This window comes from Podarcis muralis, chromosome 13 (genome assembly GCF_964188315.1).
Source record: "Podarcis muralis chromosome 13, rPodMur119.hap1.1, whole genome shotgun sequence".
Taxonomy (NCBI): Eukaryota; Metazoa; Chordata; class Lepidosauria; order Squamata; family Lacertidae; genus Podarcis; species Podarcis muralis.
Window position 1 is genome coordinate 26,313,985 of NC_135667.1, and position 18,149 is coordinate 26,332,133.

General features: G+C 42.2%; 2 protein-coding genes across 2 annotated transcripts; both read right to left on the reverse strand.

Annotated features, from left to right (window-relative positions):
* Window positions 1-1,306: 1,306 nt before the first annotated feature.
* LOC114582154 (vomeronasal type-2 receptor 26-like) lies at window positions 1,307-2,209 on the reverse strand. The gene has a single exon (XM_077918276.1). The coding sequence runs from the start codon at window positions 2,207-2,209 to the stop codon at window positions 1,307-1,309; it is 903 nt and encodes a 300-aa protein (XP_077774402.1).
* Window positions 2,210-16,280: 14,071 nt separating this feature from the next.
* LOC144325355 (olfactory receptor 10A7-like) lies at window positions 16,281-17,432 on the reverse strand. The gene has a single exon (XM_077918277.1). It carries the CDS (start codon window positions 17,277-17,279, stop codon window positions 16,281-16,283), a length of 999 nt encoding a protein of 332 aa, XP_077774403.1. The 5' UTR covers window positions 17,280-17,432.
* Between the last annotated feature and the right edge of the window lie 717 nt (window positions 17,433-18,149).

Sequence of the window (18,149 nt, forward strand, 5' to 3'; positions counted from 1 at the left end):
TTCGTTGTTGGGGCCAAGGAGGAATTTTCTCCTGCAAGCAAATTGGCTTGTACGTTTTCACCTATCTCATAGCAACCGTCACAACCTGAAGAGTTTAATTTAATATTTTAAAATATATTTTTATTAAAGATTTCCTAGTTTACAGAAATACATGTGTTGTCTCTTTTTCCAAGTTTTGTTTTCTACGGATCATTTTCATTTGTTGTGAGGCATCAGTGTTACATACAGTGTTAGGTTAGGAAGAAAAGAGGGGCGGGTGGGGAGGGGGAAATGGTAAGTGGGGGTGGGATTGGGTAGTTTCTGCTTCTATTCTACTCAGTGTATGTATGGGGTTCTTTTGATGACCAAAGGGTTAAACTATCATCTGTAGTGTCCTTTCTGAGGTAGGTAGCCTCCTGTAGTTCCCTGACACATTAAATCCTATAACGTCATAGTGGCAAACCCACAAGCAGCTGCAACATGTAACTGCCAAAGGCAGAACAAACCACACAGCCAAATTAACTGCAAAGCTTTTTTATGGTAAATCTGCTTACCGTTATCGGTGTTTCAGCCTAGCCCTGGCCACATCCACAATCTGATGCCTGGTGGGGAAGATGACAGCCTGCCTGGGGACTGGCCAATAGTGGGCAGACTTAGGTGCGGGAATTTCACAGGGAGTGGGCCCAACCAACAATAGGTGTCACTTGGGTCTGCTACCAGGGAATTAAATAGAGGCCTGCACAGGCCTCCATACCAATTGGTCATCACACAACTAAGGGAACAGACAAGTGGATGGGGAAGTGAACTACTCCTGCAACTCCATTACCAAATGAGATTCCAATGAGAACCCAAGCTGCCATATTACTCTCAGGGAACCATAAGGACTGGATTCAAAAATAGATTAATTCAAAGAGGATTTGTGACCACCATTTACCTACGCACTTCTATTTACCCGATGCTGTCTGTAAGGAATTACATATTTTTCTCAGTTCATGAATGCTTATCCTTCAGTTGTTTCCCAAAGCTTCTTAAAGCCAGTATGGTATTGTTATTACAGAATTGTACTCAATTTTATTCAGGGGAGACCCACCTTAAAATAAAATTAAGCTCATTTGCTATGTTGCTGAGATGGTAACATGGAGAGAAAAATCAATGAATTCTAACTTACTCTGTCTAGATAAATGATATGGATAGAAAGTGAATAACGGGGGGGGGGGGCAGCGGAGAGAACATTCACAATTATGTCCTTTTAAGATGTTCTTTGTACAATGAAATCCACAAAACAACAAAAATAAGCACCAGCAGCTTTTGAGAATTACAATGTTCTTTAGTGATTTCCTCCCCTAATTAACTGCTCCCTTTTGTTCAGCTCAGGCCTCAACAAGATAATGTAGCATTTGGGAAAGAAGATGCAAGTCAGCAACCCAGCACTGGAGGCCAAGAGGGAGAAGATCTCCACAGCCACCATGTATTTCCCTTTGGTGCTCAAGTAAGTTGGAACAAAGGACATCCAAACACTGCAAAACACCAACATGCTGAAAGTGATGAACTTGGCTTCATTGAAACTGTCAGGCAAGTTCCGGGCAAAGAAAGCTACAATGAAGCTGGCCATGGCTAGCAAGCCCATGTAGCTCAGGACACAGTAAAACATCATTGGGGATGACTCGTTACATTGCAGTACAATCTGCTCAGTCATTGACTGGGCGTCAGTATCTGGGAATGGAGGAGAGGTGGAAAGCCACACCAGGCAGATGCCCGCTTGAAGAATGGAGCAAGAAAGGACAATGGAGCTGGCCAGGCTTTTCCCCACCCACTTCTTCATCCTGGATCCAGGCTGTGTAGCCATGAAAACAAGAACCACAGTGATGGTTTTGGCCAGCACAGAAGACACAGCCATTGTGAACACAAGGCCAAAGGCAGTTTGGCGCAGAAAACATGTCACTTTGTCAGGTCTGCCGATAAATAGGAGTGCAGAAAGGAAGCAGAGCAGGAGGGAGATGAGGAGAGTGTAGGTCAGGTCCCTGTTGTTGGCTTTAACTATGGCAGTATCATGGTGCTTCAAAAATACTCTTAGCATCAAAACTGTGATCATGGAAAATGAGACAGCAGAAACTGTTAAACTGATACCCAAAGGTTCTTCATAAGATAAGAAGGTTATAGTCTTGGGAATACATGCATTCTGGCCCTTGTTTGCATATTGATCATCTGGACATTTGGAACACACAGGCATATCTGAAATGGAAAACACAAAAAAGTACCAGGTTAGAATTATTTTTAACCCTTTGCTTCTGACATGACAGGAATACAGTCATGAATAAGTAACACAAACTAGCTATAGCTGTTACTCTCAGTCAGCTACACTGCCGGTGGCACTGTGGTCTAAACCAACGAGCCACTTGTTCTGCAGTTTTAATCTGCAGAACCGGGTGAGCTCCCATTGCTAACTCCTGCCAACCTAGCAGTTCCAAACCATACCAGCATGAGTAAAAAAGAAAAGGTAAAGCACTCACGGATGGTTAAGTCCAGCCAAAGGTTACTATCGGGTTGCGGTGCTCATCTCGCTTTCAGGCCAAGGGTGCCAGTGTTTGTCTACAGACAGCTTTCCAGGTCATGTGGCCAGCATCACTAAACCACTTCTGGTGCAATGGAACACCATGACAGAAGCAAGAGTGCACAGAAATGCCGTTTACTTTCCAACTGCAGCAGTACTTATTTTTCTACTTGTACTGGCGTGCTTTTGACCTGCTAGGTTGGCAGGAGCAGGGAGGGAGCAATGGGAACTCACCCCGTTGTGGGCATTTGAACCACCAACCTTCCAATCGGCAAGCCCAAGAGGCTCAGTGGTTTAGACAATAGCGCCACGCACGTCTAATACGATAAATGGGTAACGCTGTAGCGGGAAGGTAAATGGTGTTTCTATGCTCTGTGGCCTCCATCACAGTGTCCCGTTGCACCAAAAGCACTTTAGTCATTCTAGCTACATGACCCAGAAAGCTGTCTGTGGACAAACACCAGTTTCTTCATCCTGTAAGAATGACAAACACCCTATAGTTGAATTTGAGTGCACTTAACTGTCCTGGAGTCCTTTACCTTTACAGTAGAATATGTAATAACTGAAAAATGAAATATTCTCCTTGCTTGTGTATTCACTCATGTATTCCATTCTATTTTAAATGTGCTATTACATTCAATGGCTAAAATATCAAGGGCTCATTAAAACATAGGTAGAACAAGGTGATTTGACTGAACATTAAACTGGATGGTATGTTCATATTTCTCCCCATAATGTATTGTATTATGTAGTTCTTGTATGGACATTAGCACATATTTCCAGGCTATCACATGGTTGTTGCAAATGTTATGGCTCTAAATGCAAAGGTTCACAAAGACACACATTCATAGGCACTACCAAATCTCATTTGAAATATGGAAGGCACCTAACATTGCAGAGCTGGACGCATAAACTGCCATTGTCCACATAGTACTCATTAATTGCATTGGCATAATGTGCCCATTATTCTTCCTTGTATTGGGCTGTGAAATACAGAGATTCTTCTTGTATCTGTATGCTGAAACTCTCACCTTCATGATCAGATATCCACCCTTTGGGGCATACAATGCAATCATAGCAGCAGAAGGACTCCCCCTCCTTGCTTTTCTTCATATAACCGGTTGGGCACTTGGGATTACACAAAGCAACAGGCTGTGTCTATCAAGAAATGAAAGGGGCAGATGTTGATCTTCAGGAGATCTTCATTGTGCTTTCTGGCCATTTTCCTCATACACAGTCCTTTCTTTAGTCCTTTAGTTGTATGCCCTTCCCTTCCCTCCACTTTAACTGCTGCTTATTGTCATGCGTCCAAGTTCCTGGCTTGATAACACAGTAAGCATTGTTAATTAAAAAGGAGGATTTATTGCAAAAAACAAGCAGATAGCTCCAGACAGCTGTAACATCGCCTCCAGCATCAATAATCAGGATGACCCTTCTGAAGACTGTTTCCGGTTTCTACAGAAGAAAATTTTGAACCTTGCATCTCTTGCTTTATTACTTGTCTAACAGCCCTCCCCTTAGCTGATTCTTAGAACAGATTAAATCAGCTCCAACCTCTTCCCAGTCTGACATACTACTTCCGTCCCATTTCTTGCCTGATTGCACTTCCTGAGAGTTTTGGTTGGGTACCAGCCCGCTCTCAGTCATTCCCTTATAAATTGGCATTCCAAGGAAGTCAGCTCTCTCTGCTGTGTTCCCGGCTGCTTTCTTCAGTTTGCTGCAAACCTTCACTGGGAGCTGGCTCATTCCTGACACTTATAATGCATAAACATCAATTTTCATAATTTGGTTTTTCCATATCCATACTGCATCTGTAACACCTTCATGTTGTGTGATTCTCTCAATGTCAGTTTCTCTCAGGCATGCCATCTATGGGGGGGCAGAGAGGTCAAGAACCCTTAAAAAATCAATCATGGGGTGGGCCCCCTCAATATTCTGGAGCCAGGCAGGTGCCATCGGGCTCTGCTGCAGCTGCAACGGGCTCCTTTGGACCTCTGTTGGGCCTGCCTGTTGCTGCAATAGGCTCTGACAGGCCATGTCGGGTAGAGCGAGTTACAATAATTCAGTCTGGAGGTGACCGTCGCGTGGATCACAGTGGCTAGGTCATGGCGAGAGAGGTAGGGAGCCAACTGCTTAGCTTGACGGAGATGGAAAAATCCTGCCTTTGTTATAGCTGCAATCTGCGCCTCCCTGGAAAGGGAGGTGTCGAAGATTACACCCAAACTCTTAACGGACAGTGCTGGCACTAATTGCACCCCCGCAAGAGATGGGAGTTGCCCCCCCCCCAATCCCATATCGCCCCGTCCCAGCCACAGGACCTCTGTCTTCGAAGGATTTAGCTTCAACCGGCTCCCACGTAACCATCCAGCCACAGCTTCCAAGCATCTGGTCAGTGTGTCTGGGGCCGAGTCAGGATGGCCATCCATCAACAGATAGAGTTGGGTGTCATCGGCATACTGATGGCAACCCAGCCCAAAACTCTGAACAAGCTGGGCGAGGGGGCGCATAAAGATGTTGAAAAGCATCGGGGAGAGTATCGCACCCAGAGGCACTCCACACACCAAGGAGTGGCGCGATGACAATTCCCCCCCAAGAACCACCCTCTGTCCCTGACCAGAGAGAAACGAGCGCAGCTATTGGAGGATTGTGCCCTGAATCCCCACGCCGGCAAGGCGGTGGTCCAGAAGTTCATGATCGACCATGTCGAAAGCTGCTGACAGATCTAAAAGGATCAGCAGCCCCGACCCGCCTCGATCCAGCTGTCTACGAAGATCATCTGTTAGGGAAACCAGAGCCGTCTCGGTCCCATGACCAGCGCGGAAGCCGGACTGGAATGGATCCAGAGCCGATGTTTCATCCAGAAACCCACCAAGCTGTTCAGGAACCGCTCTCTCAATCACCTTACCCAGGAACGGAAGATTCGAAACCGGGCGGTAATTGGAAAGATCTAAAGGATCTAATGATGTTTTCTTTAAGAGCGGGCGCACCACTGCCTCCTTCAGTTCCCCTGGGAATGTCCCTGTGCCAAGGGACAAATTGATGATACCCCCCAGGATTGCACTTGGCTAAGTTGACACTTACAATACCCAAATACCCCTTGCTGAGGGGTCAGTTGCAGCAACAGGGAGCCTCACCCCATTCACCAGCTTCTGTAACTTTCATTTACGGGCTGCATGCACACAGCTGGAGATGACACTTGCATGGTAGATGTTTCTGTTCTTCCAGCTTCAATTCTCTCCTAGTTCTGACAAACAGTGATACAGGAGAGGATAGGGAAGCACCTGGCTCTTTACTTCCCTGACCTGCTTCTTCCTCCACTTCCTTGAGTCCTTCACCCTCCAGCTCTGCAATTTCCTCAACTTAGTACCTCCTGCCTTCCTTTTCTTCCCAGTCAGACTCCAGCCCCACTTCCCCTGGTGCACACACCAGGCCCTCTTACTCACTGGAATAAGTCTGCATATGGCTGCTTTTTATTTTTGTTTAAATGAGAGTATAATTATCATACAATGGGGAACGCTTCATGAAATCTCTCCTCCTTTTCTCCTTTCTGGTCTCCCTCCTTCAATTCTCTCCTAATTATGGGAAACAGTGATACAGGAGAGGGTAGGGAAGCACCTGGCTCTTTACTTCTCTGGCCTGATTCTTCCTCCACTTCCTCCAGTCCTTCACCATCCAGCTCTGCAGCTTCTTCTGCCTCTTGCCTCTTGGCTGCCCTTCCTTCCCAATCAGACTCGAGCCCCACTTCCTCCACTGCACATTCATCAGTGTCATGAAACTCCCTAACACCAACAACCCCACCCCCACCATTTATTATTTGTATCCCGCCCATTTGGCTGGCTTCCAACAAAGATTAAAAATACATTAAAATGTCACTCATTAAAAACTTCCCTAAACAGAGCTGCCTTCAGATGTCTTCTAAATGTCAGGTAGTTGTTTATCTCTTTGACATCTGTTGGGAGGGTGTTCAACAGGGTGGGTGCCACTACCGAGAAGGCCCTCTGCCTGGTTCCCTATAGCTTTGCTTCTCGCAGTGAGGGAACTGCCAGAAGGCCCTTGGAGCTGGACCTCAGAGTCTTGGCAGAATGATGGGGGTGGAGACGCTCCTTCAGGTATACTGGGCCGAGGCATAATATAGACATTTTTGCAAAGTAATTTCTGTCAAAAATTACAAAGCCCTATACAGCCTGTATATTTCTGTTACAAATATAAACAATCCAAAGCACACACTATGTCCTCTGACTCACTGGAATAAGTCTGCATAGGGCTGCTTTTTTATTTTTGATTGAATAAGAGTAAAATTTTCATGCATGAAATCTCTCCTCAGAGGGTTGGAATGGTTGGAGAATGAGCAACAGGCAAGGACAAAATTGTGCAGAGGGTTGGGCTTTGAACAAAAGACTCACTCTCATTGAGAACTGGGACACTTCCCAAATATCTGCATTGAAGTCCTACCTGATTAAACCAGCTGTGCCACACTATGGCTTCCTCATTGATGCTCAAGAGTTCGTCAGGAGGAGCTCGGGGATCCATCCTTCCAACTTTCACTCTCTTGAAAGATTGGTTTGGATATGTGACCAAATTGATAATGTCATACTTTTGAATGAACTCCCCATTCTGGTCAAAGGAAATCTTCTCCCCAACACTGTTGTTAAATGACACAGCTTTCAAAAAATGATAGAGCTGGAACAAAAAACAGAAAAGGGAGCCAGATAAAGTTGGGTGTCATCAGCATAATGAGGACAGCCCAGCCCGAAGTTCTGAACACGCTGGGCAAGAGAGCGCATGTATACAATAATATATATACAATACAAAACTATGTATATTATGTATACAAATAAGACCTTAGGATAAGAATACGAAGCAATAGGTAAAAAAGGAATAAAGTAAATAATCAAATCAGGACATCATATCAGTGTACAGCTAGATTTGAAACAGTGGTAGAGCAGGGAGAGGAATATATATATTTTAAAAAATAATATCAGAAAATTAATAAAAATTGAAGGAAGGAAAAGAAATAAAAATAAAAATAAACCGCCATTAATACCCTCATATATAGGTTGCACCATATATATATCACATAGACCCTTTTATTTCTTCCATCTCTCCATTTCTTTTTCACACAGCCCACATACAAACATTTCTCTCTCTCTCTCTCTCTCCCTCTCTGGCCAAATATATGTTGCTCGCAAAGACAACACTTGAGCTCACAAAAAAATATTAAGAAAAATTGCTCAGCCTTGTACTTCTTAACTATAGGGAATGAAGGCAACGCAGAAGTGGACAATTGCACAGGATCAATCTAAAAAGTGTCTCCAGCAGATGAATCGTTCTTCCTGCTAACTTGACCTGGAGATGTAATATTGCTGTTCTTGAACTTGGAGAACTATAGTGCCGAAGTTTTGGTGAGACCAGGGCTCCCTCTCTCCATTATAGTACAAAGCTGAGGGACACAGCTGAGTCTCCTTAATTAAAGCAGCACCTCACAATGTGGGTGAGACCAACAATTCAGATGAAGCTGTTGCTACTATAAAAGACGTAGTCTCCTAATATTTCTTGCTAATGCAACATTACAGCACTGTTTGAGTCTGAAAACACACACCATCTACATCCCTCAAACATCCCACTCTTTCTCATGTGCCCTTTCACATTCCCCTCTCTTTATTTCTATTTCACAAACCAATATGCCTTCACATATACAGTTAAATGTCAATGGAATTAATAATAAAAGCAGAGCAACCAGTCCCTGATTCACATTTGGATACTCTTACCTGCCATGGCTGATGATTATGAAGCTTCCTTCTTTCTCTCTTCATCCCTGCTTTGCTTCTGGATCTGGATGAAATCATGGCATGTAAGGCATGAGCCACAACATAGACACTATTGTAAAAGCTGTAGCTGTGGCCTGTTACACTCCTTGGGAAGACGTGCTCAGGAAGGCTCTCTAGTTTCTCCTCTCCAGTGCAGGGAGATGAATAAGCTCTCCCAGAGTAATTACCCAGTACAAAAGGGTCCAGAACAATATCCTGGGATATACAGCGAAATTGATCTGTCCAGAAATCTTTAATGAAACTATCTCCTTTAGCGTTAGAAGGGTTTCTGTTCTGAATAAAGTGTTGGAATCCTTGAAGTTCATTAGACTGAAGTGCAAATGATAAAGCACCAGAGAAATCTTGTATATCAAAGATACGATTGAAGAGGTAGGTTTTTAACTCCATCCCTATTGTCAGAATGAAGACTTTTCCTTTTGGATTTGGCATTTTGGGCTTGATTCTTTGTTGTAGAAGACATCTCAAAAACATCATTTTTGTAACCTCTCCATGGAAGACGAGGACATTGGCTTTGCTGTTTATGATCTTAGCAGACAAATACATTGCACTTCGGTCAAAATTTCCTTTCTCAATATCATATTCAAAACTGGTGAATGAGTCAAGAAATGCAAAACAAATGCTATGACTGGAAAATTCTGGAACCATCTTCTGTATGAACCATTGTAAAGTCATTCCATCTGTAGCAAATAATCCAATCCACCTCCATTGGAAATAGTCAAGTAATTTGAGAATCCCCTTGAACTGATCAAGTCTCTTTGGGACCATTTTGTAGAATGAAGGGAGGTCAGTGTTCTCCAGTATGACTGAAGCAGAATCATATATGAGCTAAACAAATATTGCAGGTGTGGAAACAGTTTAGTTTAGTTTAGTTTACATTGGTGGTGCTTCTATGTTTGGGGGCGGGGTGGAACTGCAAACACATTTGTACAGTGCTGTATTTCTTAATAAAACATCATGTATATATCTCAATCATTGTTCGTACTTTGTACTTTTTTTTGAAGATTTTCAAGGTCCCACTAAATTTTACATCAAACATAATTTTAAATCTTACATGTTATCCAGAAAATCTCAAATCACATCACTGTCTTATTAATTGAAATCACATTAGAAGCAACCTTGCAAATTAAGTTAGATTGAGATAATTATAATTCTGATGAAAAACATGATGAAATATAAAAATATATTTTAAAAAATTAATTTGTAATGGACCCAAAACCACTTCTAAAATGGAAAGCAGTATTCACATTGTATATATTTCTTCTGTTTCCATACACACATAAACTCTTACCTGAGGAATCTTGTAGATAGCAAAAATTTGTGGTATGGGAAAGTAGGAATTAGTAACATCCGCAGTGATTGTCAATAAATTTTCATGGATACCACACATAAAGTTGGGGAGGAGTCTGTCCTTTGGTGAAATAAATTGCATTGCAGCAGGAGAGGTCCACCTAGCTTGCAAAGTGTTATCATATATATTGAATCCCAGTGAAATATTAGGTAAAATCTGGGGATTTTCATTAACCTCCTTTACCGCAAAAGCCAAAGCCAAAAGATGCTGATAGTTCTCTGTCACTCCACTACAAAGAGAGTTGCATATTGTGTCACAAGTATATCCTGCTCTTTCTGAAGCTGTTATTTTCTAAAGTGGCAACCCTATCGCAAGATCCCCTTGGATGAGCATCTTAGAATACAGCAGATCTGTGAGTCAGAGGGCTGCTTCCTGTCTCAGCTGTCTCATCCTAGCTGAGCCTTGGCTGAGGTGGCTGAGTTGAAGCTGGCTGAGCTGAGGGTCGCTGAGCTGAAGCTGAAAAAATCGTCATTCTAGAGGTATGAGGGCAGAATCAAAGTGGGGGCTAGTTAGGATAGTCCACTAAGAGACATTACCTGGCAAGCCTAGAGGCAGATTTGGGGCATCTCAACAGGTTCAGTTGTACTGCACATGGAGCCGGTGTGTGTGCTGCAACAATGAAGTATAATGGAAGGTGAGAGGCTGAGGGTGCCCATGAAATCTGAGACCCCAAAATCCACCACAGACCAGGCTTAGTCCAAGAAGCAGCAGCAGCTCTGCTGCTGAACGTGGCTTGGATGTGGTGCATCTTTACCTCAGCTTAATTCACACTGCCCTGCTCTCATCCAGTTTATTGTGCATATGAGTGGTCACCCCCCCAAAAAAAATTAGTTATTGTGCTTCATTACTATATATTATGTTCTTATACAAGAGTAAGGCAAAGCTACCATATCAATATCACCACCATCATTTTATGTGTATGCCTTTCCCTAGTTAAAACCATGCTCAAGGCAGCTTACAGTACAGAATCCTACAGAAACCTCATGTGTAATCTACTCCACAGGCATCTCTGGGTGGTCTCAAAGCACCAGCATTCTGGTTAAGTCATGATGAACAAATAAAATACATCAAAAATTACCAAACTGAAATAATTTCCAAAGAAATCAGACAAAGATCTGATTCATAAGCAGATTGAAAGATGAAAATTCAAAATAAATAAATAAATAACATGAATAAATAAACGAAACAGCCCAACAAAAAATGCTAAACAAAGACCCCAGCCCAAGGGTCTGTTCAGCAGCTTTTGTAGCTGAGGTCAGTCAGTCACTCAGTAGGGCACTGCCCTCCCAGGCCTGATGGGTAAAAGGCCTGTATGGAAAGGAGCAGATCATCCAGGACTTGCAAGCAAGATTGTCTCCGGGCAAGGACATATTTAATTCCTATATTGAATAACTGCAAACATACCCAATGAGATATAGTAATATTTTGGGAGCTGAGGAGAGGGATGCTCCTCGCTCTATACATGGTGCTAAAGCTCAGCTGTTTAGACCCTTTATTTGGTGGGAATAGTAGCTTGGTTTGTGAAGCAGAATTCAATATCATAACTTAACTGGGTACTGCTGTCCATCACTCTTCCACAGCATGAGAATCCTGCTTTGGAAGACAGCATGGTGATGGAGAGAGATAAAAATGGAAAGAGGATGGAAATGCTATAAAAGTCAGTTGACATTTCCAAAGCCCCAGTACATATTCAGTGGCTATTTGTATGTGGGGAGGTGGAAAATAAAATGCCTTTAATTTATTAATTGATTTTCCTATTGCACAAAGTAACATGTCATTGTCTGGAGGCTGAAAACTTAAGATTCCTGTGGACCTTCCACTACCTCTCCCTAGTCTATTCAAAGTTTCTCTTTTAAAATCAGGGTTGCAAAGAACCAAAGCTCAGTCTCTTTATTTTCTGCTGCAGAATGTAACATAACAGAGACAAAGTAGGAAGGAGAAATGACTCCTTATACGTACACTTTAGGTACTTGTTCCCAATCAGGATGTCTGTTCAAGGTAATTGGAGACAGAGAAACGGCACTCTGAAAAACGATGGCTCCATAGGTGAAATCTCCACGTTGATAAAACCTGGGATAAATCGGTCTGGAACGCCACTTTCTACACTGAACATCTTGAGCCTTGCATGTAATGTGAGGCAGCAGCAGCAGCAACACAATTATGAATATCAGCATTATCAATGCAAATCTAAATTCAGTCGATCTATTTATATCTCCAAAATTACTAATGTCACCATTCTGTGTGCACATCTAACTTCAGCACAGGCTTAGAATCTCTGTGATTGCAAGAGCCTGATTTTAATGACTAATTTGCAGATCTGCCCACAGCCAAAAAGAACAACAACAAAAAAAGAGTTGGCAGAAATCAGTCTAACATAGACTTGTTGTTCTCTACTCCCTAGCCCTGGTGTTGAATAAGTGGCATATTTATGGCATCCTTCACAATGTATGTGATTTATTTTTTTATTGGCCACTGGAATTCCTAGGAGAATTTTCCCATTACAGTCCTCTGGCTAATTGCAGGTATTCTATAGTGTATCCTCTGAGCATTTCTTGAAGAACACGTACTTGTTATATCTAAAGAGAAATAATACCTGCATGTGATTTGGATAATTAAGGCCAAGAGCAAGAACAACAATTTAAGAGGTTTGCCTGGAGCCTGGCAGAAAATGAGTTTCATTCATCATAGGATTGTCATGTCTGATAAAATAATTTGATTTCCCCCACTTCTGCATTCTAGGAAGGAAAACACATTTTTGGCACAAGCACTTTTTCGTGTGTGCCCCATAAGTTTAAAGTTAATAGGATCCAAATCTGAAATGGGACTGCTATGATCAAGCACTGACTCACAAATATGCAGCCCATTATCAAATATCAAGGTCAATGAGTAGGCATTGGAAATTTATAAACCATGGTATCACCAAGACAATGTATAGCTAGATTTGAGAACAGGATTAAAAAGGGAAAGGAGGATCTTTAATCAATAGATTTCTCCTTCTCGTTCACCACCTCTCTGTGTGTGTTTCACACATCACATTGACATGTCTATCTCTGAATTTATTATTATTATTATTATTGCCATTAATTTATGAACCACCTACTAAACCACCATCTCAAGGCAATTTACACAGAATGTAATTAAATACAGTTAAAAGCACGAAAGCAAAATATGCAAAATATGGACCTTCATGGTAGAGACCCATTTATCCAGCTGGGGGGAAAGTGCACACGCACCATGCATTGAGTATTTATAAATGGGGCTGGTCCCGCCTCCCAGCAAGAAACTTGATTACTGAGGCTGGGCGTGAACCTCCAAATAATAACACTGAGAGGCAAGCCAGCCCCCTCTATACTAGTAAGTTCCCTGGGAACTGTAGCACTGTGCGCGATCCCGCAAAGGGCACCCACATTATAAAGTGTGAATGCTCGTTATTTTAATATGGGCCTGGTGTTTCAAGAGATCACAGACAATTGGCATTTTCTTTTCTTTTTTTATAAATTTTATTTTCAAGTTTTTATATTTACAATTTTCCAAATATTCAATCCATTTCCAAAATACCAAATACAATGTGGACTTCCCCCACCCCCACCCCCATTCTGAATTCCAATCTCCCCCTTTTTTTACTTGCATCTCATCATTTACTTTTCAACATCTTTAACAGTTAGCATTTTCTCACCTAAAAGACCAGTATTTATTTATTATCCATTTATTAAATTTATATATTGCTCTTCATTCAAGGATCACAGGGTGGTTTACAGTAGAAAACACAAAAATACATAACACACACACACCCATACACACATAGTTTAAAAGTCCATAGATTATTTAATTAGCCAAAGGCATGGGAGAAGAAGAATGTTTTGCAAGTTCAGACTTAGAAACCTCCCCCCCCCCTAAATAAATTCACACTTGACTCAAATTTTGGTTTTGGTTTTTGGCAGAATTTGGGCCACAACTTTATTGATTACAGAAAGTGACTGGTTGCATAGGCTCTGGTTCGAATAGCTCCCTGCCATGCAGGTAGCACTGACCCAGGTTTCCAGCATAGGTCAGCCAAGGGTGAACACCTGGATAAGCGGAAAGCCAGGAACAGGCATCTCCACCACCCAAATGTCCCCCTGGACTCGGGCATGGGCACAACCCCCTCTCAGGGGTTGACCAAACCATCGAGTCCCTGGATTCCTTTAACGGAATACCCTTCACATAGGGATGGCGAGAGCGTTCTCCTATCCCTATCACCTGAACCAGAGCCTATCCACAATCTTACAAGTTGTCACGATTTGCTACGCAGTAGGTGAAACCAAAATGGCAACAGGCAATCAGCCAAGTGGGGAAAATTCTTGCCATGCCCCTGTCCCAATGACGACGGCATAGCAAAGTCAAGCACAAAGCCCTAAAAGTAGGGAGAGGTGGGTGGGTGTTCCGAATGCATGCGCCAAAAGAGGAAGCTCTGGGTCATGTGCATGGGTATGTAAAGGTCCCTTGATCTGTTTGGACTGCGTCTCATTGGCCAGATTGCACCCTGCTTCGAGGGACCTACCAATCGGGTGTTGTGGCCAATCGTACCCACCCACAACACAGGGTGTCGGTTTGCCAGGTCTTACCACAATACATGCCCTCTTTAAGGGAGGACCCGATTTCTCCTGACACTTAAATATACACAATGAATATGCCAGGTGAGCCTCCCCGAGGAGAACATTCCTCAAAAGTGAAGCCAACACAGAAACGGCCCATTCTCAGGTTGCCACCCTCCAGACGTCTCGTGGAGGGGCACAAGAAGAAGGGCTTCAGATGATGAAAATCAGTTTCTTCCAAGAGTGCCTGGATCTCATCCATGGCCAGAGGCAACAGCTTGCGAGGGTGATGGCGACATGCCACGTCTTACATCACACATGATATCGATGGCCCTGACTGCTTGCTAGTACAGTCCTACAAACTAAAATTGAGCAATTGACTGTTTTCTTGATATGGTGTGTGAAAGAGACAAAATGTCATCTGCAACCATTCCTCATATTATGGCAACATGTGTAGTATTCAAGTAATAGGTTTGCAAACCAACTGTGATACCATGTATTTGGGATAATTAACTTTATAGGAACCTTCCATAATAGTAATTAATGGGAAATTTGAAGCCCCTTTGATTTTGTTAGGGTTAAGAAATTGTTCTGCATCACTGCAATATCTCATTTTGAGAACAAAATGAAGAAATACATTTTTGGAAAAATTTCCCCAATGGAATTATATTGTTTGATTTATTCAAAAGCCCATCTATTCATGAAGTGTAATTATGAGGTTTTAATATGCCCCAGGGGCTTTATTTAAAATGACAGTATTTCCAAAATGCAAACTGACTAGTCACCAAGGGACTTGTTAAAAATGTAGGAGAATTTATGATATTATTTCTTGAAAGTTGACCATTTTTACCTGCACAGTATTTGGTCCATATTATGAGGAAACTATATACATGTCTGTCTTTCTAGAGGGCAGTTTAACTGAACGGGTTTGTTTGACTACAAACATTAAATGAGATCTTTTAGAATTCCCATGTGAGCAAACTAAATTATGGGAAAGGGCTGCAGTTCAGTGGTAAAGTGGAAGGTCTTAGGTTTAATCACTGCCATCTTCAGGTAGGGCTGGGAAGGATTCCTACCTGAAACCTTGGAGAGTCACTGCTAGTCAGTGAGCTAAACAGACTAATGGTCTCACTCAAGGTAAGGGAGCTTCCTGTTGCTGGAGTTTGGTAAACACATTGAAGCAGTGTGCAGAAAGAACTAGTCTGGTAAGACTGCTGGTTGAAAGAATAAAGAACACTTGAGGTTTATTACTCAAGGCAAACAAAGCCATTCTATAGTAAGTATAGATTTTACATGTCACCAAGATGGAGCTAACACTAGCACATGTTAACTCATACTGTACCTGGCTTGGACTCACTAAACTTGGAGAATAAGCAAGAAGGAAATAAAAGCATGAAATGAAGTAATCCACTTTACCAGCATTAGTTCCTAGAAGAGAAGGAATCAGCGAGAAGGAAGGTTTCATTTCTGTCTATAGGCCCCCATTGGTGAAGGTAACCTATTTCAAGTGTTGTTGCTTTACTCACAACACCTATGTTCCCAACTAATACACACACACACACACACACACACACACACACACACACACACATATATATATATATATATATATATATATATTTAAAGAAACCTAGACAATCTTAATTCAATCCTGACAATTAATTAGGACTAACCACTCATCACCTGACAGCAACAGACCTCAGAGCAGGTCCTATGTTTAGAGGTTCTTCTGACATTAAATATGCACTACATTGTGCTACATTAAATATACACTCAAGCAAATAGAAATATTGTGCAGAGAATTAAAATATGTGAAGGACCAGGAAGAAAAAGTAGATCTGGGAAGTAGGTCAGGGCACATTTTGGAAAAAGAGCTGATGTGCCTCTATAAGTGGAAACAGGATCTTCCTTTTGAAATTAGCATAAATAGTCTTGAATAACCTACTGTAGGGGTCCCTGAGAAACAAAAGCAAAATAAAACAAAATGAAATATGAATTATTCATTTTTTACAACTTCTTTTCCAACAAATATATTTACCGAGTTTACAGAGAAGCATGTTCTTCCCTCTCAACCTCCAGAGGGCATCTTTCACTTCCTTGTTCCTCAGACTATAGATCATAGGATTCAGCATGGGTGTAACAATGGAATAGAACAGAGCAACCAGCCTGTCTATGTCCTCAATGTGACTGGATTTGGGACGCAGGTACATGGCACTGGCAGAACCATAGAACAAGGTAACTACTATGAGATGTGATGAGCAAGTAGAGAAGGCTTTGTGCCTACTTTCAGCTGATGGCATGTTCAGTACAGTGAAAAGGATTCGAATGTAGGAAACCAGCACCAGCAGGAACGGAGATAATGTGATTAGCACACTGAATGCAAGAATTGACATCTCATTCCTTGTGGTGTCAGTGCAAGCCATCTTCAGCACTGGTGGCACATCACAGAAGAAGTGGTTAATCTTATTGGGACCACAGTAGGGCAAGGTGAATATCCAAACTACGTTGCCAAGAGGCATCACAATGCCACATAGCCAGGAGGCAACTGTCATCTGAGCACAAGTTTTTTTATTCATAATCAGTGGATAATGCAGTGGGGAGCAGATGGCCATATAGCGGTCATAGGCCATGGCAGCCAACAGATAGCACTCAACTGTTCCAAGCGAGAGAAGAAAATACATCTGAGCAGCACAACCAGCAAAGGAGATGCTCTTGAACTCAGACACAAAATTGACCACCATCTTGGGGAGGGTCACTGAGGTGTAGCAGATCTCTAAGAAGGACAAGTTCCTTAAGAAGAAATACATGGGTGTGTGAAGGGCTGAGTCAACCAGGGTGAGGGTGATAATAAGGCCATTTCCCAAAAGTGTCAGAGTATACATAGCAAGGAACCCAACACAGAATAACACTTGTGTTCCAGAGCTATTGGAGAATTCAATGAAAATGAAATCAGGTGTCAGGGTATGATTTCCCAGTTTATATTCCAGAATATAAGTCATCTAAAAAAAGGAAATGGAAAAACAAAAATTACTTTGCAGACAATTCAGTTCATTTATAATTATATGGATCACCTTAACACAAAGATGGGGAACTTGCAGTGGTCTGGATGTTGTTGTACTACTGCTTCCATCATCCCTGACCACTCACTATGTTGTTCGGGGCTGATGGGAATTGGAGTTCAACATCTGGGGGGACAAAAGTTCACTCATCCTTCTCTACTGGCAGTTTTCCCCTCAGTTCTTATAAACTGTTCTGGGGATATCATTGAAATATATAGGAGAAAGTTTTTTAAAATACTTGTGAAAGGCGTACTTTTTGGTCATTTGATCCAGGTGATCAAGTCAAGTACTCTTCATTCCTCCTATATCAGTGTGCTTTTGTCTTGTGAAAGAAACAACCACAATGAGGTTTAGTCAGCATTTCAAAAGAAAGACTTACCTCTGAGATGAGAACAAATACCTGTGCCAGGTGCCTGAAGCAAATGCTTCTACTCATGAAACACCGCTATATCACACAATGCATGGCGATTCTGTGGAGGTTTCCCCTGCAGACTCTGGTGGTTAAGAAGAGATTAGTTATACATACGGGCAGACTGAAAGCATGCCAATGGGGATGAAGCACTCTACAGAACAGGCCACTGGTGAATTGTTTCTTGTCTATAGAGATAACAGTATATGTGTTGGCAGTGTTGTTTTCTGTTGTATTTTATATGGGGAAGTTCAGTGCTTTGTGTGCAGAAGTCCCCAGGTACATTCCTTGGTGTCTCAAATGGGTGGGTTTGGGAAAGATTCATGTTTGAAAACCCAGAGAGCTGGTGTCAATTCTGAACTAGATGGGCCAATTGTGTGACTCATTTAAGAGAATTGTTC